The following is a 22,555-nucleotide window of genomic DNA, read 5'->3' as shown; positions in this document are numbered from 1 at the left end:
CTGCCTCCTCATTTTTTTTTTCTCATTGACTCTGCTTATTTCTGGACCAGCATATCTCAAACTTTAATCTGTACACGCATCACTTGGGGGAACTTGTTGAAAATGCCAACAGAGCTGGGTGGGTCTGGGGAGTCTCCATATGTAACAATGTCATGATCGTGACAGATTCAAGGACAGCATTATAAATGGCAGGCTGTAGACAGTATGAGTTTTCAACCTTTGTCATCTTGAAAGGGGTACCGCGTCCTTGTCATTTCAGATGCACATCATGGAAAGAAACGCATTATTTGCCATTTTTTCATCTATTTGATGCTTACCATGTATTTCAAATGTTTTCTTTTTTTAAAAGCAAGCTGGATGTGATCATGTTTTAAACTCAAAAGCCCGGAGAGATAAGTGCGGGGTTTGTGGTGGCGATAATTCTTCGTGCAAAACAGTGGCAGGAATATTTAATTCAGTGCATTATGGTAAGAATCTGCTCCTAAGAACTGAGAAGAGAAAAGTTTCAAAATGGTTCACTCCATGTAATACATACAAGTATTAAGGTCAAGCGTAAAATCAGTCCTGTTGCGGGATATTATCCATAAGACCCCTAATAGAATCATATGTCCTTTTTGCCCCTTTTTATTCTGTTCTTGGAGAAAGTGACCCGTGAAATGGAACTCAATTTCTGCTGAATTCTTTCCAGGTTACAACACTGTGGTTCGAATCCCTGCTGGTGCTACGAGTATCGATGTGCGACAGCACAGTTTCTCAGGGAAATCTGAGGATGACAACTATTTAGGTGAGGTATCATGCCCCAGCCATTTGCAGGAATTCTGATTTCTTCCTGAGTCATAGATGCCTGCTTCTTCTTTCCTTCCTTCCTTCCTTCCTCCCTCCCTCCCTCCCTCCCTCCCTCCCTCCCTCCCTCCCTCCCTCCCTCCCTCCCTCCCTTCTTCCCTCCCTCACTCCCTCCCTCCTTCCCTCCCTTCTTCCCTCCCTTTCTCCCTCTTGAACATGGTGAATTTCTTTTCATGAAAGAAGTGGATCTTGCAATTCATTATTTTGTTTTGTTCTCATTGAGACACCCCCAGAATATGGGTCATAGGTTAAGTAGTTGTCTTATAGCAGGGGATCTTCTCTCTTTCTCTCTCTCTTGATTTTTGCAAAATAGAATGGCTCCAAGTCAAATTGAAAGTACTTACCCTCTAAATTTAGCAGGAAATTATGACTCTCATTGAATCTCTCTAAAGAACCTGTCCTGTGGGTGATTTGCAAATGTTATTAGCAGCACTAGTTGATTTAAATTTTATGTTATCAGCTCTAACTGGTAGCAAATCCCTGGTAAGCCCATTCAGTATTTTATCATGCCTGGTCAGTCCTTCAGTTCTATAATGGCACACATTTTTCCCCCCTCAGGTCATTGCTAGAAGAGCCAATTAAAAAAACTTACAGATTCTTCATTCTTCTCTCTGGGATTAATTCATGTCTGTTCCTTATATTTAACAACATAATAAGTTTGTATCTATTCCTTACATGGAACCATAACTCACCCAAGATTTTCAGCAGTTTTCCCAGCTCAGTCCCACTTCAGTTTATTCATCTCCAAATTGCCTCAAGTGATCACTGAATTTACTCTCCCACTCTTTAAAAGAAGGGCGTAGGCAATAATGGAATGATTGAAAAAGATTCAGCTGTTGACTTTGGACAGCTAGGTACATCATGGTCTGGCCATGGCTTACTTGGATCCAGAAGAAATCAGAGCAGTCTTGCTGGGCAATTTTTCTTTTATTTATTAAGAAATTAATGTACTTTCTGTTTTACAATAATATCCAGGCAGGAACTCTATATCCATTAGAATATGGCTTCTGTAGAGGTTTAATCCAAGCATTTGGACATGCTGAGCTAGTTAATGAGTATTTTTGAACCTATGTCTGTATTTTGAAATGTCTACATGAACTCGTACAGTGATAAACAGTGATCCTATAGCCAAGCCTACTAATCATACTTCTTTATGCATGACTGGTATTAGAGCATTTTCTACTGTGGATCACCATCCATCTATGTATTCACTTATTTAATATGTGATAGCATTACTTGAGGCAGAATAACTTTTGAAAAATAAACCTAAATTTAATGGGGAAAAAACTCTTCTTGGGGTTTACTTTGTTATGGGGGGAAAATAAACAATAAATAATAGCTTTGTAGAAAACTCTCTACTGTTAGAAGGTAGAAGAGGTATGAGAAATCAGAACAGCAGTAGGAGAACTGAGGCTTGCATGGTGGAAGCAGAGAGAGAAAATGGGCTGTCTTGGGGAAAAGCATTCCAGGCAGAAGGAAGGCTTGTACAAATCGTGTATGGATTGTGGGAGGAACAGAGGGAAGCCAGTGTGGCTATGTTGGGATGGGTGGAGAATAGTAGTAGGTGGGGTTAGACAGGAGGACTAGAACAGGTAGGGCCATTGTAAAGCCTCTGGCCTTAATTCTGAGAGATAGAGGAAGCTATTGGCAGTTTTCATCCAAAGGATATCATGATAATAACCATATTTATGTTTCTGGCCAATATATCAGGCACAGATAAGTGGGGCATGGTTAGTGTAGAACAGCAACACTGGTTAAGAGATTATTTCAACAAACTAAGGGCTGGAACAGAAGCTCAGGTATAGAATGGCTGCCTGGTAAGCATAAGACCCCAAGTTCAAACCTCAGTACCACCAAAACAAAGAAGAAGGAAGCAAGCAAGCAAGCTCAAGACTCTACTTGAAACCCTGAAACATAACCAAAGCAAAATGGGCTGAGTTGTGGCTCAAGTGTTGGTGTGTCTGCCTACCAAATGTCAGGCCCCAAGTTCAAACCCTACTACTGGGGAAAACAACAACAAAAACAATAGAGACAGAGATGCTGATGGTTTTGTTCAGTGAGTGGTAACATAAAAGGTAGTTGGTGTTAAGATGATCAGATTTTGGAACCTTTTGATCTTGGAACCATCATGAATTGTTGATGAATTAGACATGGTGTGTGAGAAAGAGAGATGGATGACGTTTGTCCTGGAGTTGAAAGGAGTCCCAACTCCCAGGTTGTGAACTGAGCAATGGAAAGGCTGGAGCTGTTGTTGGCTAGCATGGGAAGATGTGTTACTTACTTATCTAGCTGATTGATCCCCAGTACTTACTTAACATAGGGGCCATGCCTTTGCATATTGGACTGCTACTACAAGCCTGCCCAGTCTAGGACTTACTGAGTGTCCACTGTGTACTTCATGCAAAGTGGAAATACCTTGAAGATCAAGATTCATTTCTTCATTATAAGGCCACAGAGTCCTACTTTAATTAACTAAAAAGAAGGAAATGGCATAATCTTTTTGATGCCCCAAATGTTTTTTGTTTGTTTGTTTGTTTGGGGGGAGGGGTCCGGTTGTAGGGCCAGAACTCTGGGCCTGGGCGCTGTCCCTCAACTCTTCAGCTCAAGGCTAGCGCTCTACCACTTGAGCCACAGTGCCACTTCCGGCTTTTTTCTTTTTTCTTATATGTTGCTGAGGAATCGAACCCAGGGCCTCATGCATGCAAGGCAAGTGATCTACCACTGAGCCACCTTCCCAGCCCCCCAAATGTTCAATTAAAAGGCAACTTCATAAGAAAAGTAACAGGGCTGGGGCTGGTGCTTGGTAGTAAGTCATGTGTTTGGGATGTGCAGGGCCCTGAGTTCAATCTCTAGCAATATGCCCACAAGAAGGAATTGAAGTCAGAGAGTTCACAGGATTCTCAAGGACTCTTTTCAGATTATTTTGGGAGGAATCCACACTGCTATTTCCCTAACTGTGCAAAATGGATCAAGTGTTTCTCTCCAGGCTTTTGGTTATTAATATGAGCACTTAGTCTACGTGTCCTCACTATAACTACTTGCTAATTAAATCAAGTAGCTATAGTCACTTCCTCGTCTATTAATTAACTTCTGGAAAGCTGGAAGTCACATTGAATTTATTCATTTCTGCTCCTCAAAGGGAGAAGGATTCTCTTCTCTTCCTTCTTGGGAAAATGATCTCTGTCCAAGTAGTGGCCTTAATTTAGTTGAACCTCATCAGCACATGCAAACTACCTAAATTCACCTATTCTTCATTGGACATTTCTTAATCTCTTGGTAAAGAATGACAACAAAATTACAGATTTGGCTCAGGGATAGACAGTCGGAGCAAGTTCTGGCTCTTAAAGGGAGTATTTTGGGAAAGTCACATGCCTTAGAAAGTCTCTCTGGAAGCAAATAAAAAGAATGCAAGCATTGCTGAGTGCTGGGGCTCATGTTTGTAATCCTAGCTACTCAGGGATTGGGTTTGAAACGAGCCTGGGCAGACAAAACCGTGAGACTCTTCGCTCCAATTTACAAGCAAAAGGCTGGAAGTGGAGATGTGGTTCATGTGGTAAAGCACTAGTCTTTCAGTGTATAAGCAAAGAGAGATGGTGAATCACTGAGTTCAAGCCCCAGTACATAAATAAATAAAAGAATGCAAGTGTTGATTGCAAGTCACGGTCCATTGAGTGTGCCAGCTGACACCTCAGCTTTTGAACCTCACAGTCATTTAACAAGTTAGGAAGAATTCAATGTCATTAAGTCTAGAGTGTGTGTTTACTCTTGGCTTATAGCAGGGGACAATAGAGTACTGAGGGGGCTTACAGCCCACACTTAGTTTTGTGAGTTCAGTCACTGCGGTTCGGTTGCTAAGCAACCTTCATCCTTATCCTTGATGGTTATATAAAGGTCAGTCAAGTCATACTCTCCTTGTGTGTTTTGATGAGGGAGCAGTTTCCAAGAGAGAGGGCCTTTGTAGTAACCCAGATCTGATGGGTGCAATGGGAGGGAAAGCAACCCAGGAAATTACCTCCCCTAATCGCATTAGCGGGAGGTCGAGCAGGAGACTCCTATTTGCAGGAAATGATTTGTTTCACAAGGTACCGAAGCAGAAAAGTCTCCCTGTCACAGCTCGTCCTTTCACACAGACTTGGTGTATACTGCCATTGCCATGTTCCTGTCTCTTTAGGAGAAAATTGGAGCCATTTCTGTGATACTTATTTTTCTCCAGGACACTTAGCCCTTGATTAATTGTGGCAGAGGGAAGCCAGGAATCGATTCAGTGCTAGATAAAGCAGGAATTCTCCTTCATCTCTGACTTTACAGAGAACTGGGAAAAGCCATGTATCAGAGCTCATCATTAAGAGAAGGTTGATTTGAGCCCATATCCCCATTCTTTAGTCCCCATTAACTGGGATAAGTAACAAACAGCACAGGGTGAAATGCTAGCAAGTCAGCACAAACATGAGAGAGGCCTGGAGACAAGCGAAAAGACCCCCAGAATTAACCTAGATGGGACCACAGCAGTTTGTGAAGGGAATCAGATTACTGTTGAATGTCTACAACTGGCATAGGACATGTTGTTTTAGTTGGGCATCTGCTGGATAGCCAGCACGAGGCTTCACTTGACAGGATCTGGTGATTTTGTTGATGGCCCATCATGCCCTCACCACATAAGTGACCTGCTTTAGGAAGTAGCCTTCAGATGCCTGAGGTGCCACAGAAACCACCTTGTCCCCAGTCAGTGACCCGTTGTGAGGCCTGCATCTTGCATGGCTGCTGGGCTCGCGCTGCAGGAGCTGCAGGCCAGACAAGCTTGTTGGAGGTTTACCCTGGCTGGGAAATAGTCATCTGGCTGTAGGTGCACTGTCCTCCTGGGCAGGACCATCATCACGTGCATCACTCATCTTTTAATATCCGAGTACCTTCGTAGGGCTGTCATCATTCTGGGGTTAAGAGAAGTGAACTTTTAAATCTTTCTTTTCTCAAAACACAAATAGGTTCATGCAGTCTCACAAAACCCACTATTTCCATTTCTTTTTTAAAATCTGCAACCTAAACACACTTGGCTTCTGTTTGTATACAAAGGGAAAAATGCACAAAGTAATCCATTTCTTCAACAAGCATTTGCTGACTCTTCTTAGAAAACGTTCGTTGTTCACAAGCTCTGGAGACAGATTTTCATGCTTAGAAGCCACCTGGCTTTGGGAAACCAATCATCTCTAAGTCACACCTTTTTGTGTTGGTGTGAAGTTCAGCACCTGTGACAGACCCAGCCCCGGACCCAGGGCATGTGAGGGTATGTGCAGGGATTATGATCTGGCACAGAAGTGGTAGAATGCACCACCTTCTCCCTCCTCTGTGTGTGTGTGTGTGTGTGTGTGTGTGAGAGAGAGAGAGAGAGAGAGAGAGAGAGAGAGAGAGAGAGAGAGAGAGAGAGAGAGAGAGAGAGAGAGAGAGAGAAAGAGAGAGAGAGAGAGAGAGAGAGAGAGGGAGAGAGAGAGGGAGGGAGGGAGAGAGAGTATGAGGTAAGAACACTTTTTAAGGTCTATCCCCTTAGCAAGTAATCCCTATGCTATCATTAGCTATCTAGAACATCAATCATTTTGCAGGATTGAAACATTGTTCTCTCTTACCCCATCCCTTCCTTCCTCATCTCCACCCTGGGCAGCCATTACTGGCCACTGATTCTGTGAATTTTGCTATTGTAGATTGCATAATGGATCGAACTCTGTTGATCAATCTGATCGAACTCTCATTTGGACAGGAATCTGCCACTTGACTCAAGCAGTTTTCCAATATCTCATTTCAGCTTCATTGACTCTTTCATCTTTTGCACGATTTAGAGTCAATTCATTCTCCCAAAAACCTTCCCGATGCTGTTTAAGACATGAGTGGTAGTAGTAAATACAGCATACCAGCATTCCTGGTGAGGCCATTTTAGAATGTCTCCACTGAAGGCTTCCCAGGAAAAGTGACATATGAGCATCATATTGCCCATGTATTTTAAGATTGTAACATTTGCCAAACAAAGAAGACTTAATGAAGGCTTAGTAAGCTCAGCTAATTACAATGTATGTCAGATATGCATATATATGTAGGAAAATCAGTTAGCATAAGTATCCAACTAGTCAGCACATCATAATGTTTTAAGTCATAGTATTTTCAAATCATAATATTTTGCTTCCATTTGTAATCTTGTAACTATAGGTTGTTCTAAACCCCCAGACAGACTGGGATCTGTATCTTTCATCACATTGTCAGGTATCATAAAGGGATATGTGTTTTTATCTTCATGTTAGAAGGCAAGAACTAGAGACAGAGAGGGAAAACGATTGTCCAAGGCCACACAGCAACTGTGGGATAAGTCAAATGAATGTGAACTCAGGCCTGTCTGGCACAGAAGTGTCCTGTCTTCTGCCTCTCTGCATATCAAATCATGACTTCCTGTTTCACACAGCTAGTCACAGGAAGTCAGCAAATTTTCTTTTCTCATCTACAGCTTTATCAAGCAGTAAAGGTGAATTCTTACTCAATGGTGATTTTGTGGTCACGATGTCCAAAAGGGAAATCCGTGTTGGAAATGCCGTGATTGAATACAGTGGCTCTGACAATGTTGTGGAGAGAATCAATTCCACAGACCGTATTGAACAAGAACTTCTGCTTCAGGTAAACACTCAGCCACAACAAGCTCATGAGGTCTTGTCTTTCTTTACTTCCACAGATCCTCAACTATCTCTCTCCATTTTGCCCACATCTGCAGGTTTTGTCGGTGGGAAAGTTATTCAACCCTGATGTGCGTTATTCATTCAATATTCCGATTGATGACAAGCCTCAACAGTTTTACTGGAACAGTCATGGACCCTGGCAAGCGTGTAGCAAACCCTGCCAAGGTATCTGCTTGGAGTTTCAGTTTGGTTGGATTTGAAGAGATTTTAAGTCAAGAAAAAGAAAAAAAAACCTGCACAGCCAGGCACAGTGATTCATGCCTGTAATCCTAGCTACTTGGGAGGTTAAGTTCAGGGGAATTGTGATTTGAGGCCAGCATGGGCCAAAAGTAAGACTCTCTATGAGAAATAAGAAAAGCAGAAAAGTATTAGGGGTACATCTGAAGCGGTAGAGCAATTTGCCTAGCAAGTGCAAAGCCCTGAGTCAAACCCCAGTCCTGCCAAAATATACCCTCCCACTCCACCCCCCCCCCACACAGCTGCATATATGCAGTCTGAAAACTTTTCTACTTACATGTGTCCTCAAATCTTTTTCTTGATCTTTCTGGCAGTTTGGGGCTGAGAAGTGAAACTATTGAGGAGACTCGGGTTATGTTAGGTTTCTTCCTTCTAAGAAGTTTGCACACTATGTGTGAAGCCAAGCCAAATAAACTGTGCCAAGTTAACTTTCCAGAGATGTGGTTTTAATAGTCATATTATATGTTATTTATTTTGTTTCCTTTTATTAAATTAGGGTCATCAAATTACAGCCATAGGGCTAAATCCAGCCTACCACCTTCTTTTAATCCACAAGGTTTTATTGGAACACAGCCACACCAATTTGTTTATGTATTGTCAATGAGCATCTGTTTCTGTCCTGTAAAAGAAGTACAACAACAGAGATCCTGTGGCCCACAAAATGGAACACATTTACAGTCTAGCCTTTCTAAACAGAAAATGTTTGCAAAATCTTTCACTGAATAACGGCTGGTTTTCTTTCCTAATTTTCTTTCCACTCTGCTTAGGGGAGCGGAGACGAAGACCTGTTTGTACCAGGGAATCTGATCAGCTAACTGTTTCTGATCAAAGATGTGATCGGCTGCCCCAGCCAGGACCTGTCACGGAAGCCTGTGCCACAGACTGCGACTTAAGGTGGGGCCTAAGTTTCCCCCTTGTCTTTACCTCTGAGCTGAGAGGCTGTGCACAGGCAGATCAGAAAGAAGACAGCTGAACTTTTGTTACCCCTCTTGCATTTCCATGAAACAACTTTCAGCCAATTCGCTATCCCTCTGGAACCCATTAACCAAAGACTGTACCTCCATATTTTTGATTCTCTTAAGAGTTAAAAATAGTTTAATAGAGTCTGGCACTTGCCAGAAAACATTATCATATGATCCTTAAAAGTCACTAAGTAGGTATTGGCTGTACAATGGAGTCATATCTTATGCAAAGTTTTGTTTAAAAGCCAGCAGTACAAGGAGAAGAATCCTTATCCATCTATCGAACCAAAAAGTTTTCCATCTATTTCCTAGTATACCACAAGGAAAACCCTTAGAACACAGAAGTTGCACTAAATTAAGAGAAAAGGAATTAGGGAAACAACATGTGGAGAGCTAGATATTCACACAGTTCTGTATTTAAGAAAATTATGAAATCTGAAGCAGGAAATAATAGAGCAGGTGGGAAATTCTAAAGCCTTGCCATTTGCCCTTAAGATCGATTGTGTCCTGTTCAAGTGTTGAATAGCCTGAGGGTTGCATGGGTAATTTACATGCTGGGTAAGGTGAGTGGCTGCTTTATCTCCTTTTTTTTTAGGTGAGAGATTATTAGCCTAGAATGGTATGTGAATGTGCTAAGTCTTTCCATTCATAAGTAGCCAAGTAGATAAATACTTCAGCATTTTGAAGTTTCCAAATCACCATGCCAAATTCTGTCTAGGAGTCTTGGCTGCCAGTACTGCTGGCATATAGATGTTTGTAAGCCGCTGTTGAAGTTTTGAGAGAAAAAGAAGTACTGCAATCAATTAATGATGTCTGCCAGGGGAATTAGAGTGGCAGTTACATTTCTCCCTTCCAAAACCTTGATCATTCCACTCTACCACTCGATTTCTCTATTTGTTACTGATCTGCTTGCTTATTAACTTGCCAAAAAGCATGGACAAAGTCATTGTAAAAAATAACAGCGACTAGACCACAGTAACAGATAAACATACACTGGGCAATATTCTTTTTTTTTCTTTTTTAAAAATTAAGTTTTTTATTGTGAAAATACTGTACAAAGGGGTTACAGTTACATGAGCAGGTAATGAGTACATTTCTTTTTTTTTTAATACGTTTTTATTGTAAAAATACTGTACAGAAGTTACAATCACATGAGCAAGGTAATGAGTATATTTCTTATTCAGCATTGTTGCCTCCTCCTTTGTTTTTCCCCTGCCATCCCTTCTCTCCCATCTCCTCAGCTACACTACCTTCACCCCTCCACCCCTTACTCCCCACCCCTGCCTAAATTGTAAACCTCTTTTTTCCACATAGTGTCTTGTATATCTCATTGTTGCAGTGGGTCAATCTGTATCCCTATTTAAACAATTTTTTTTCCCTTCACCTCCCCAAATTATACCAACATCAAATACAGTGAAAATGAGGGTTATACCGTGGGTGAGGGACATACAAAGCAACAACAACAAAAAATCACATGGTACCTTATAAATACGTTAGAAACAATAGCAAGGAAATAAAAACCACTTGTCTTGGGGTTCATTTCGCTTAACATCATCTTATCTGATCTTTTCTACTTGTCCCAGACATATACTAGTTATTGCAAATAAGGGAAACCATGGGACCTATGTTTCTTTGGGCCTGGCTTACTTCACTTAATATAATTTTTTTTCCAAGTCTTTCCATTTCCTAACAAATTGGGCGATGTCATTCTTTCTGAAGGAGGCTTAGAATTCCATTGTGTATATATACCACATTTCCAACAACTTTGGAAAGTAGTATGGAGTTTCCTCAGAAGACTCCACATAGAGCTCCCCTGTGACCCAGCAATCCCACTTTTAGGCATTTACTGAATGATTACAAACAAGACCATATTAAAGCTACCAGCACAACTATGTTTATTGCAACATAATTTACAATAGCTAAGATATGGAACCAACCCAGATGCCCCTCAGTAGATGAATGGATCAAGAAAATGGGCAATATTCTTGTTTTAGTTAATATCCATATAAGACCATGTGTGTCAGCTAATTGATTTAGAATAGAAAACTTTCAGAAAGAAAAGGTTACTTTCAGAAAAATAATATATGTATATGTATACATATATTATATATATGAGGTATCAATGGCTCACGCCTGTAAGCCTAGCTATTCTGCTGAGATACGAGGATCACAGTTTGAAGCTAATCCAGGTAGGAAAGTCTATGAGACTCTTACTTCCAACTTCCGAGCAAAAATACACAAATGAAACTGTGGCTCAAGTGGTAGAATGCCTGCCTTGAGCAAAAACAGCACAAGGACAGCTCCCTGGCCTTGAGTTCAAGTCCCATGGCTGACACAAAGGAAAAAAAAAAAACTGCTGAACTGAATTAATCACTAAAGTTTGGTGGTGGTAGTGGGGGAAACACCTGAATTTATAAGATGCCTTGAGATCCAGTTATAATAAATTGAGAAAGGCTGCAATTTCAGATTCACCTTTTATTCGGTTGTCATATTTCCTATCACTCTAAAAGTTGTAATAGTCACATTCTAATTGTTGTTTTTAGCAGCTACATATTCTTCAATTAATAGCCCTATGTTAGTAGGATAGATTTTATATTATCTTATGATCTTACATATGAACTTATATTACCCTATCATGAAAGCTCTATTCATTTCTCAAACACCACCATGAAGAATGAGGAAAACAAAAGCTGAGAAAAGTTTCTCAACTTGCTTAAGGTCTCCTATCTAGCTAGCGCAGTGTAGGTCATCTCCCTCTAGAGCCCATGAACTTAACCCCTACCAGGAAGCTGTTTCCATTCTTCATCTGGTCATGAAGATGAGCAATAGTCACAAATCTCGTTCTATGGAGATTTCCTTCCAATGTGAAAATGTTCCACTTATTAACGCACTGGGATATGTTTGTCTAGACTATAGTTATTAAACATTCTGTGTTTGATTTCCCATGAAATGAAATGAATAGCCTTAAAACCCTGAAGTGGAGATCACTGTCCAGAAAAAGAGACTATAAAACCTAGGATAGCATTTTAAGAAGTATTCGAAGGCAGTTTCGTGACCTTCCGGCACACTCTTCAAGGCTCTCTGCTCAGGTTCTGGGGATTGTGGAAAAACCAGGGAAATGACTTTTGCAGCCCAAGTTGCTGTTTTCTTATGGAGGCAGGATGCCTGCCCCTCTCATCCCGGATGGAAAATAACCTTTCCACAAGGAAATGGCAATGGAGGCAATGAAAGGCTAGCCAAGAGCCAAAGGGCCGATGGGCATTCCAGATGCCTCTGTTGAATTGCTCTATGTTTTTGCCACACTTCACGTAGGAAATGAGAGTGTGCCTCCACACCTCGGTGGCAGGATGAGATAAAAGCATGGGTTTACAGACCTTCACTTAACATGTTCCAGCTTAGCACAGAATCCACCCAGGACGGTGTCACTTTGATGGGAAAAATCTCTGTATCCCATTTGTCTTGCTAGTGACCAACTTTGACCTACTTTCAGACATTAGTAAGAAATTCCATGACACACATGTGGCTTGGACTTCTCTTTTGTTTTTTTGTGTCCCCTACCACCCACTGGTTCCTCCCCAAGAGAAGTGTATATAGAAGAACTCTTATAATGATAGTTTGATGATAGTTTTTTGCTTGAAATTGGACAACTGCCCAATTTCTGAGCAATAGAGAATTCACCATCAAGAATCAAGTCAGATGCAGATGATAGAGAAATTATCTCTCTTATGTTTGTAAATCTAATCAGCAAAATACACTTTAGGTTCGTTTGTTTAGACTTGGCTGTTTAAACATTTTTAAAAGAATTTAAGCAATATTAACACTCCCAGCACAGTTTATCAGTGGTTACTATGTGCCAGGAAAGTTTTCTTGTAGATACTAGAGATATAAAGATGACAAAGACATATAGATTTAATTTTAAGGTTAATCTATAGTTATTTAATTTTCAAAGCATATAATGAAAGTTTTATAGAACATGGCTTATCCTTCAAGGTATCTGCACTCCCTGTTACAGATAATACAAGTATAAGCCAGGTGCTGGTGGCTCACACCTAGCTATTCAGGAGGCTGAGTTCAGAGGCTCGAAGCCCAGGCAGGAAAGTTCCTGAGACTCTTATCTACAATTAGCCACCAGAGAACAGGAAGTGGCACTGTGGTTCAAAGTGGTAGAGCAGTGCTAGCCTTGAGCAAAATTGCTCAGGGACAGTGGCCAGGCCTTTAAGCCCTAAGACCAAAAACCATACAAACAACTTCACAAATGCAGTCCCAATTATGTGTCCCTCTATCAATGAGCTTGAGCTTTTAAAAAATAATTTTTTTTTCCCTCTGTTGGATCCTCCCTCCCCCTGCCTTTTCAGTTAGTTGAATTTCAGACTAAGTTTATCAGGCAAGAATCATCACAAAGTTAGCACCAGTGGCAGTCATTCTGGAACAGCCATATAAATTGGAAGGCATGAAAAATATATGGATATTTTGCTGTAAAACTGGGTTTTAGTAACTGTGTTTGGCTTTGAGCTTCTTGGTATTTGAATGAAGAAGAAAGGAACTCCATTCTTGTACTAGTTGGATAAATAGGTTTTGTGTGTGTGTGTGTGTGTGTGTGTGTGTGTGTGTGTGTTTTAAATTCTCCTCATTATGTATTGACAGGTGGCATGTTGCCAGCAGGAGTGAATGCAGTGCCCAGTGTGGTTTGGGTTATCGCACTGTAGACATCTACTGTGCCAAATACAGTAGGCTAGATGGAAAGACCGAGAAGGTTGATGATAGCTTTTGCAGTAATCAACCCAAACCAAGCAACCGGGAAAAATGCTCAGGAGAGTGTAACACAGGTGGCTGGCGCTATTCTGCTTGGACTGAAGTAAGTTGGTTCTTACTCCAATGGAATCTTCTTAGATACTAAGTATGATGAGTTGGTGGTAGTTCTTCCCAGAGTTATATTACAAAACCTCATTTAAGCTGCACAGCAAAGAAAGTCCTGATTGATTTATGATGTCTGACCCCATTCAAACTTAGTAGGAAAGAATTCCCTGATTGACTTGTAATGTCTGACATGGGTATGGCATGTGGAAAATTGTGAGTGGTAAAACCAACAACCAATCGCTTTTCTATCCCCTACGGGCCATTTTCAATTTTCTTTTCCTACACCAGTAAGTCAATATTGACATGAATCTGATAAACAGATTGCATGAGAAGATTTCTCCAAAATGAAAACTGGGGAGAGCCCTGACCAAAGTTGATGGTTTGTTTAGAGGCAGAAGAAACAGCATAGCCCATATCATGTGCATGCCTTACGGGAAACTCAGCAAAAGTTTTACTTCTTTTTTTTTTGTTCACATAGTGTTCTAAGAGCTGTGATGGCGGAAGCCAGAGAAGGAGGGCTATTTGTGTCAACACTCGAAATGATGTCCTGGATGACAGCAAATGCATACATCAAGAGAAAGTCACTGTGCAGAGATGCAATGAGTTTGCGTGTCCACAGTGGAAATCGGGAGACTGGTCAGAGGTGAGAGGGGAGGTTCACTTAGATCATCTCAGAACCCCTGATGCTGGGTCTCCCCTGGCCTATTGAAAGCGAGGTCTGCTGCACATTCTCCCTTCTCCCTTAAAGAAGCAACAGTGTTAGCTCCCCACGCACATCATGACTATGGTACTGGAGGTGACAATTTCACCAGTGACCTCAGAGTCACCATGGGATTAGCTTAATCACTGGGGACTTGGAAGGCTGTTCCTTGCGTTCCCTATTCTTTGAGCCATAACTAAGTTCCTGAGTGGAAATTGGAGATTTAGTAATCCTAAGGGCATCCAACAAGCTGTGTCCCACTTCTGTGTCTCTGAAGTAAGAGAATCAGACCCCAGCAAGTGTCCACCTGTCTAACACATCCAGTAGCTGGAGGAAAACGAGGCTAAAGAAAAAAGACTGAGGCAAACGGAATATTCCACATCTATGCCTTTCATCACCCCTTACTTTATGAAGCACAAGACAACTCCTTTATTCCTTGTGACCCTAGGCAGCAAAAGAAAGAAGTACAACCTCTTTCTTGGTCTTACAGTATAGTAGTATTCGCACTCGCTGTTAATATGCCTCAGTGCTATTCAGCCTGATGAGATTCTCATCAAGAAGGTGTTTTCTTCCACCACCTTCAGGGGTGGTGAGGTGAACACAAAGTGATCAGAAGCTCCATGTTAACTGGTCAGGTTGGGAGTGTGGGGAAACTGAGTCTTCTAGTACCCCCTTCTCCCATTCACAGTTACAGTGTTAACTCTGTGTGTGTGTGTGTGTGTGTGTGTGTGTGTGTGTGTGTGTGTGTGTTTTCACTATCAGATAAATCTGAGGGATTCGGTTAGCACTGAGGAAATAGTGGACAAGTATATGATTGGCAGTGACTCTTTTCTGGTCATATTGACAAGTCATCCCAGAGCTTTAGGTCCAGATACACTTTCAGTATTTGATTGACGAAAGAAAAGATGAAAGAAGGTAATACATTTAAATTTTACTTAGATCATCGATACTAACTAAAGATCATTTTGGATTGAATCATAAACTTCTATAGCAATACTTGATAAAATGGGAAATCAAACTGTAAGTTCATTATGACTCACAATTCCTTAGGTAAAAAGACCAGAAAGAAAGCAATAAAGCGTTGATAATGAGAACCCTTGGGTAGTTGAGATTTGGGATTATTATAATATTACCTTTAATGTCTGTTCTCTGTTCAATCTTCTAAAGTGAGCGAGAATAGTAATGATGATTTCAATGAACCTTTTCTTTTTAAGGAAAATTGTGTTAAACGCTGTATTGGGTCTTTTTTTTCCATTTAAATTTCACAACCCTTTGCAGTCAGTAGTCTGAGGAAATTGAGACCCACAGAGGCTCTCTGAGTTGTTTGTGTAGGAGTTAAAATCCAGATTGGTCTGACTCACAATTCCCCTGCTCCACTCCCATGTTAGAAAAATCAAGATTGTTGTTTTGTGGGGTTTTTTTTTTTTTGATGTTTTAGAATTTTGATGATTTGTTGAATTCATTCTGTGTTTGAAACTGGCTCAGAGACTAGAAGTACACAGAGGGTGAAAGAGAGAAGATAGAAGCAAAAAGAATGAAACAGAAAAAAGAGAGAAGTGACTCTTGGAGTGTTGTTAGAGAAGTGTGTGTGTGTGTGTGTGTGTGTGTGTGTGTGTGTGTGTGTGTGTGTGTGTGTGTAAAAAGCACACATCTGTTAATCCTAATCCATGGGTAACCCACATCCCATTGATCAGAGATGACCTTGACTGGCTCTGCTTTTTCATTCCAGTGCTTGGTGACTTGTGGGAAAGGCCATAAGCACCGCCAGGTCTGGTGTCACTTTGGCGAGGATCGATTGAACGACAGAATGTGTGACGCCGCGGCCAAGCCTGCCTCTATGCAGACCTGTCAGCAACCGGAATGTGCATCCTGGCAGGCGGGTTCCTGGGGACAGGTATTTGGAAAACGATTAGATTCTTAACTGCATTTTTCCCTCCTTATCTGGAGAGGGCTTACAGAGGGACATTCCAGTGGCCGGCTTCTTTAACAGGCTGGGTGGGGTGTGTGTGTGGCAGGTACAGCACCTTGGTGGTGGGGAGAGACAGGTCAAGCATGCATGGCTCTGTGGCTTTCCTGTCTCTTCCCTGCTGGAGCCGACAGCCCAAGCTACAAACCCACGTGCGTGTTTCACCGCATGGTTTCAATAGCACACGAGCATTTAAACAAAAGTGCAACAGAAGTGGCGTCTGGCTGATGTTATCTCTTCCTGGGCCTCTGCTGATCTGCTGCAGAAAGCCAGTGCCTTTCACAGGAGAGTCTGGATTGGAATCTGGAAGGGATATTTTGGTTCCTGACATTATAAATGCAATGCTCGCCTCTCATAAATCAGAGTGTTCAAACGTAATTAATTAGATCGAAGGGTACAGAATGATCAAGCTTGGAAGGAATCCTTTCCGAGGTTCCATGATCTTCACCCGAACCATTCCTAAAAGAGAGAGTGTCTCCCTCTGACTTGTGTTTACTCTCGGAATGCAGCCCTTCCTAATATAGACGCAAGAGAGCTCTGCCTCATCCTTAAGCAGCACTCCCTGTTCCTAAAAGAAGTCAAGCAGCTGTTTGCTGTCATTTATGTAATCTCTTGCAGAATGACTCTCCCTCACCCGCTCCATCCAAGGCCACTTCTGTCCTGTAGCCTCTGTCTTCATTTCCAAACTTGCATCACAAAGTAGGAGGAGCTGTGTTATTACCCCCTTACAGTCTCTGTGCTCCATGTTGTTTTCCCATTTCATAGCATTCAGTAACACAATAGCCAATGGGATCTGCATAAACAGGGAAGATTCCAGTCACACTTCTAAATCCAATCCTTTTGCCACATCTGCATGTATGTAGGGAATAAGAGGATGAGAACACACTTCAGGTCACTGTCAAGTTTGGAATATATCTATTAAAGCTGACAGGACTATTTGTTTTTCTAAAAATCCATGTTTATATCAGGCCATTCTGAGTGCATCTTATAACAGGAGATTTGTTCTTCCTTTGACTAATCACATAACTGAAAGAAATAAGTAGTTTTTAAAATATGATTGAAGTCATAAATGTTCATGAAAGAAATTTTACATAATGTACTTTAATACATTGAATCCAAGACGTCATGTCCTACCACTGAGTTATACTCCAGCCCCCTCTCTGTTGGTTTTATCTATTTCCTTTCTCTCTAATCTTTTTTTTTTCTCTCTTTCTTCTGATTCTGGGTTTAGTTTATTCTTCCTCTTAATTCTTTAAGATATAAAGTTAGGTAGTTGATTTGAGATCATCTTTTTTATAGCCATTACACTACAAATTTCACTGCATCTCATGATTTTTTTTCCTCATAGGATTTTCTGCCATTGCTTGTGATTTCTTCCTGACCTCTTGGTTGTTTCAGAATATATTAGTTTCCTCTTATTTGTGAACTCTCCAGTTTTGCGTCTATGGCTAATGCTGAGCCTTGTTTCATTATGGTCAGAGAAGTCCTTGTGGTATTTTCTATGTAGATGTATTGAGAGTTACTTGGAAATTGTCCTCTGTGTAGTGAGAGAAGTGGTCAGTTTGATAGATGGAAAAGCCAGAAACACCATGGCTCTTTGCTACCAAGATTAACAGCATCCTTCTTCATTAAGTACCATCTGATTGCTGTAATTTTTTTAATCAGGCTCCAAAGTTCCAAAGAAGTTGATTCTGTCAGTTTTGCCAGTTTTCTGGTTGTTTCAGTGGAGGGAATAATTCTTACAGGTTCTTACTCTGCTATTTCTATGACATTACTCTTCCAACATACTTTTTCTTTCAGTGCTTTTAAATATTCAACAGTGTGCTTTTAGTGGCTACATTGTTTCCTTTATTAGCTATACTTTGTGCTATATTTAGCCAGCTTTTTGGTTATCACATACATAGGTAGTTCCTGAAATCTTGCTGTTTTTAATACATAATTTTGAGGAAAACTAAGCATCCTTGAAAATGATGTGTTTTTGAATCAGTCAACTAAGGTCAAAATTACAGAACTCCACTGAGTACCTGTTCCAGTCATGCATTCTGCTAAGCAGTGTGAGAGGTGTAAAAACCATGACCACATGCTCCTTCCTCCCTGGAGATAGCAGTCAGGAAAGCAGAAATTGGAGGCAGAAATAATTACAAGTATTTTATAATAATCATATGATGAGGTATCAGATTAATTCAGGATTTTCCACTTTTTCCTTATCTCTTTGGATGTCTACCCTCTGGATATATATGATAGAAAGTGATGGGGGGAGGGGAGGGGCAGGGAAAAGGAAAAAGAAGACTTGCTGAACTTGTCTCATTTTCTTCCCCCAGTGCAGTGTCACCTGTGGCCAGGGATACCAGCGCAGGGCGGTAAAGTGCATCCTTGGGGCTTACATGTCGGTGGTGGATGATAATGACTGCAATGCTGCGACAAGACCCACTGATACCCAGGTGAGTTCCTGCCTTCACCTCTGTGCCTAGTTTTGGGTCCTAAGACACCAGAACGTCCCATTGGTTCAGACAAAATCAAAATCTTCTTATTGAACATGATGTAGGCAGAATAACTGGTTGGTTCCATTTAGATTTACTTGTTTATTACGTTTAGAATCTAATCTTTTGTTCTGCTCTTTTTATTTTTATTTTTTCTTTTTTTTTTTGCGGGGGGATCCAGTCGTGGGGCCTGAACTCTGGGCCTGGGCGCTGTCCCTCAGCTCTTCAGCTTAAAGCTAGCGCTTTACCACTTGAGCCACAGTGCCACTTCCGGCTTTTTTCTTTTTGCTTATATAGTGCTGAGGAATCGAACCCAGGGCCTCAGGCATGCAAGGCAAGCGCTCTACCACTGAGCCACCTTCCCAGCCCTGTTCTGCTCTTTTTCAATAGAGGTTTGATATCAGTTCTTATTGGATGGCAAATGTTGGTCTCATTTACTTAAACTCCTTTTTTTCCCCAGTGATTTCTTCATAGACTTCATTAACTATGTTCTAAGTTCAGAAAAAGTATCTAAACTAGCTTAGATTAGCACATATCAGCCAACTAAAAACTACAAGCGCTTTATGAGCTGGAGTTTAAATGTAGCCATTATTAAAAATTGAAAATATAAATCTGTAATCAAGCAGATGACATTAAATGTTTAGAACAGATGACTTTCGAATTATCTTTACTATTACTCCTGTGGTTATTTACATATGATGGATATATTATATAATGGTGTACCACAGATCTTCTCTTTCCAAGGTTGATTGACATGAAGTTAATAGCTTGAAATTAGCTTTGATAGTATTCACACCTAGAATTTGATGGGTGCTATCACTCACTCATTATCTTAGTTGCTTAGACTTGAATGGAAAGAACGCTAACAATGCCAATTAAATTTGAAAGAATCTTCCATCTGTAGCTCTGACATTCTGAATAGCACCCCAAAAGCAAGGAAATATTTTTCTAGTATTTAAAAATTATCTGAGTGAGTCAGATTCTGACAAACATCTTCTCATTTCCCATTCACCCTTCTCTTCAGCATAAACAAGATATCAAGCAGTGTTTACATCCGAACTACATTTATTTGACAATTAAAATCATGGTTTGGCAATAAGTTCAAAAGCAGCAACAATCAACAGAAGTATTTTATAAAAATCAGTTGCTATATGGACATTAACATAATTGTATGTTTTATTGCTTTAGCTTGGCAAAATGTATACTAACATACCTCCATAGGTATATAATTTCTACATATGTGCAAATATCTACAAACAGATATGTGTGTACCTGACACACATATACATACACCATCTTTTTCTTTTACTTGCATACTTTTATGGTTTGTACCTGATTTTGTATCACTTATGTCAAGAGACGACTTACCATTGCTAGTTGGTGAAGGCAGGATTTGAACCCAGACTGGGTGCACAAATGCTGCGCAAAGTGAGTCCCGTGCAGCCCGGTGGACAGCCTTGGGCTGAGCATGGCTCTCTTGCTTCATTTCAGCATGTGTTCTCAATGGATAAAGAGCTTCTACAAAGTGAATGCATGTGGCCCTGTTGTTTATGACATTATCGTCGATTAATTAATTCATAAAACAGCGCATGGAGAGCTGTGTCAATTTTTTTCATAGAAGTGTCCCAAATGGCCGGGTGATAAATGACTGGGAAATGTTAGCCACACCATGTTAAAATAAACATCAAGTAAAGACTTGTTGATCCCCTTGAAGTTCCAAACATAATTTCTCTCTGATATTCTATGATACCCATTTGACTATAGGGCTCCCCCAATTGCTGCATGTAGATAATTCCTTCTCGTTGTTATTGTTTTTTTGTGCTGGTTGTGGGGCTTGAACTCAAGGCCTGGGTGCTGTCCCTGAAATTTTTGCTCAAGGATAGCACTCTGTCATTTGAGCCACAGCTCCACTTTTGTCTTTTGGCTGGTTTAATTGGAGATAAAAATCTCACAAACTTTTCTGCCGGGGCTGGCTTTGAACTGCAGTTGTGAGACCTCAGCTTCCTGAGTACAGGATTACAGACACAAGCTATGCGCACCCGACAAATAATTTCTTTACTGCCAAGTCTCCTGTGGTTTTCCTTGGACCACAGGCAAAGGGATGGGAAGATCTGGAGCCAAGTCACAGACTGTCAACGTTCTACGTGTAAGGTTTCAAGGCAAGGGAGCACCAGTCATGTTCAGCCTCAGACTTGTGCCTGCCAGCTCTTAGGCTTTGAGTAGATATGAATTAAGTCACGTAATCCTTGGCAAGCACTGAGTCTGAGAATAATTATGAGCAGGTGTGTACTTTGTTTTTCTTTTTTTCCTTCTGTAAGTCTGAGAATATTATCTGCACACAGATGGCTGGATTCTTTATAGGGACTTCTGTCTCTGTGATTGAAGGGTAGTGGAGGAAATTCCAGGCATTGGCCTGTTGAATACACCTTTTCTATCTGGACATGACCTTCAGGGCCTTGGGTGTTATCATTAGGTAAACTGGGAAAACAAGTTCATGATTGACGAAGTCTGATTAGGAAAAACTTTAATGTGAGAACAGAATTTAACCTTGAGAATTTTTAAACATTAACAGGTAATAATTTGTTTAAATGTTACTTTTCTAGACATATGGGTTGCATTACAGTGTTTTTGTTTCTTTATAATTAACAGGTAAATAAAATCATTAAGCAGCCAAGTGTTGTCAACTCACACTTGTTGTCCTAGCTGCCCAGAAGGCTAAGATCTGAGGATCATGGTTCCAAGCCAGCTTAGGCAGGAAAGTCTGTGAGATTCTTATCTCTAATTAACCACCATGGGAAAAAAGCCAGAAGTGAAGCTATGGCTCAAGTGGTAGAGCACTTGAGTGATAAAGCTAAGGGGCAGCACACAGGTCCTGAGTTCATGCCCTAGTGCGCACACACACACACACACACACACACACACACACACACACACACACACACACACACACACACACACACACACACACACACACACACACACACACACACACACATACACACTCACTCATTAAGTAGCCCCTGGGCAGGCAGTGTTAAAGTTTCTTAGATCATGTACTGTTTCACAGTTGGGGGTAGAAGGAAATTGTATGACATGTAGAAATGAAATCTGAGGTCATACAACTCTTAGCATGATGTGTCTATATATATATATATATATATATATATGTACATGTACATGTATATATACACACACACACACATTCTTGTACACCATGACCATTGAAATGTGTTGTAGACCTGAAAGTAATGAGCCTTTTCCCCCTTTCTAGGACTGTGAATTACCATCTTGTCATCCTCTTCCCCTGGCCCCAGAAGCAAGGAGAAGCTCACATGGTGTTCCAAGAACCCAGTGGAGATTTGGATCTTGGACTCCTGTAAGAAGTGGGGTGGGAGAAGTGAGGGGGAGGAGGGCGGCAGGGGGTCCCTGGCATGACTGAGGAAGTAGGTGCTGTCCATTTCAAGTGAGCTGTCTGCATTGCTTGACTCCAACCTCCAGTGCTCAGCTACCTGTGGGAAAGGGACCCGGATGAGATACGTCAGTTGTCGGGATGAAGATGGCTCTGTGGCTGATGAGAACGCGTGTGCCATGCTGCCTAGGCCAGTGGCTAAGGAGGAATGTGCCGTGACACCCTGTGGGCAGTGGAAAGCTTTGGACTGGAGCTCTGTAAGCAAGTGAATTCTGTGGGATTGGGCTGAATTGGGGCAACAATGAGAGGTACAAGGAGCTAGGGAGGAACCCCAAATGTGAAGGAATAGTAGTTCTGTGTTGAACTTGGTTTGTGATTTCAGTTACTCTGC

General features: G+C 41.1%; 1 protein-coding gene across 3 annotated transcripts in view; it reads left to right on the top strand.

Moving 5' to 3' along the window:
• Adamts9 (ADAM metallopeptidase with thrombospondin type 1 motif 9) overlaps positions 1-22,555 on the top strand; it is a 149,293-nt gene that overhangs the window by 56,459 nt on the left and 70,279 nt on the right. For all 3 annotated transcript variants that reach the window (XM_070018891.1, XM_070018892.1, XM_070018890.1), the window contains 11 exons: positions 350-467; positions 689-784; positions 7,328-7,494; positions 7,589-7,718; positions 8,558-8,684; positions 13,397-13,607; positions 14,088-14,252; positions 16,039-16,203; positions 18,597-18,716; positions 22,027-22,131; positions 22,254-22,421. In XM_070018891.1, coding sequence (XP_069874992.1) covers positions 350-467; positions 689-784; positions 7,328-7,494; positions 7,589-7,718; positions 8,558-8,684; positions 13,397-13,607; positions 14,088-14,252; positions 16,039-16,203; positions 18,597-18,716; positions 22,027-22,131; positions 22,254-22,421 — 1,572 coding nt within the window. The remainder of the gene's footprint in view (positions 1-349; positions 468-688; positions 785-7,327; positions 7,495-7,588; positions 7,719-8,557; positions 8,685-13,396; positions 13,608-14,087; positions 14,253-16,038; positions 16,204-18,596; positions 18,717-22,026; positions 22,132-22,253; positions 22,422-22,555) is intronic.

The sequence above is a fragment of the Dipodomys merriami genome, unplaced genomic scaffold (assembly GCF_024711535.1).
Source record: "Dipodomys merriami isolate MVZ:Mamm:240054 unplaced genomic scaffold, mDipMer1.0.p SCAF_13, whole genome shotgun sequence".
Lineage (NCBI taxonomy): Eukaryota > Metazoa > Chordata > Mammalia > Rodentia > Heteromyidae > Dipodomys > Dipodomys merriami.
Note: the sequence above shows the minus strand (reverse complement) of the source record. Positions and strands in the feature narration are given on the sequence as shown.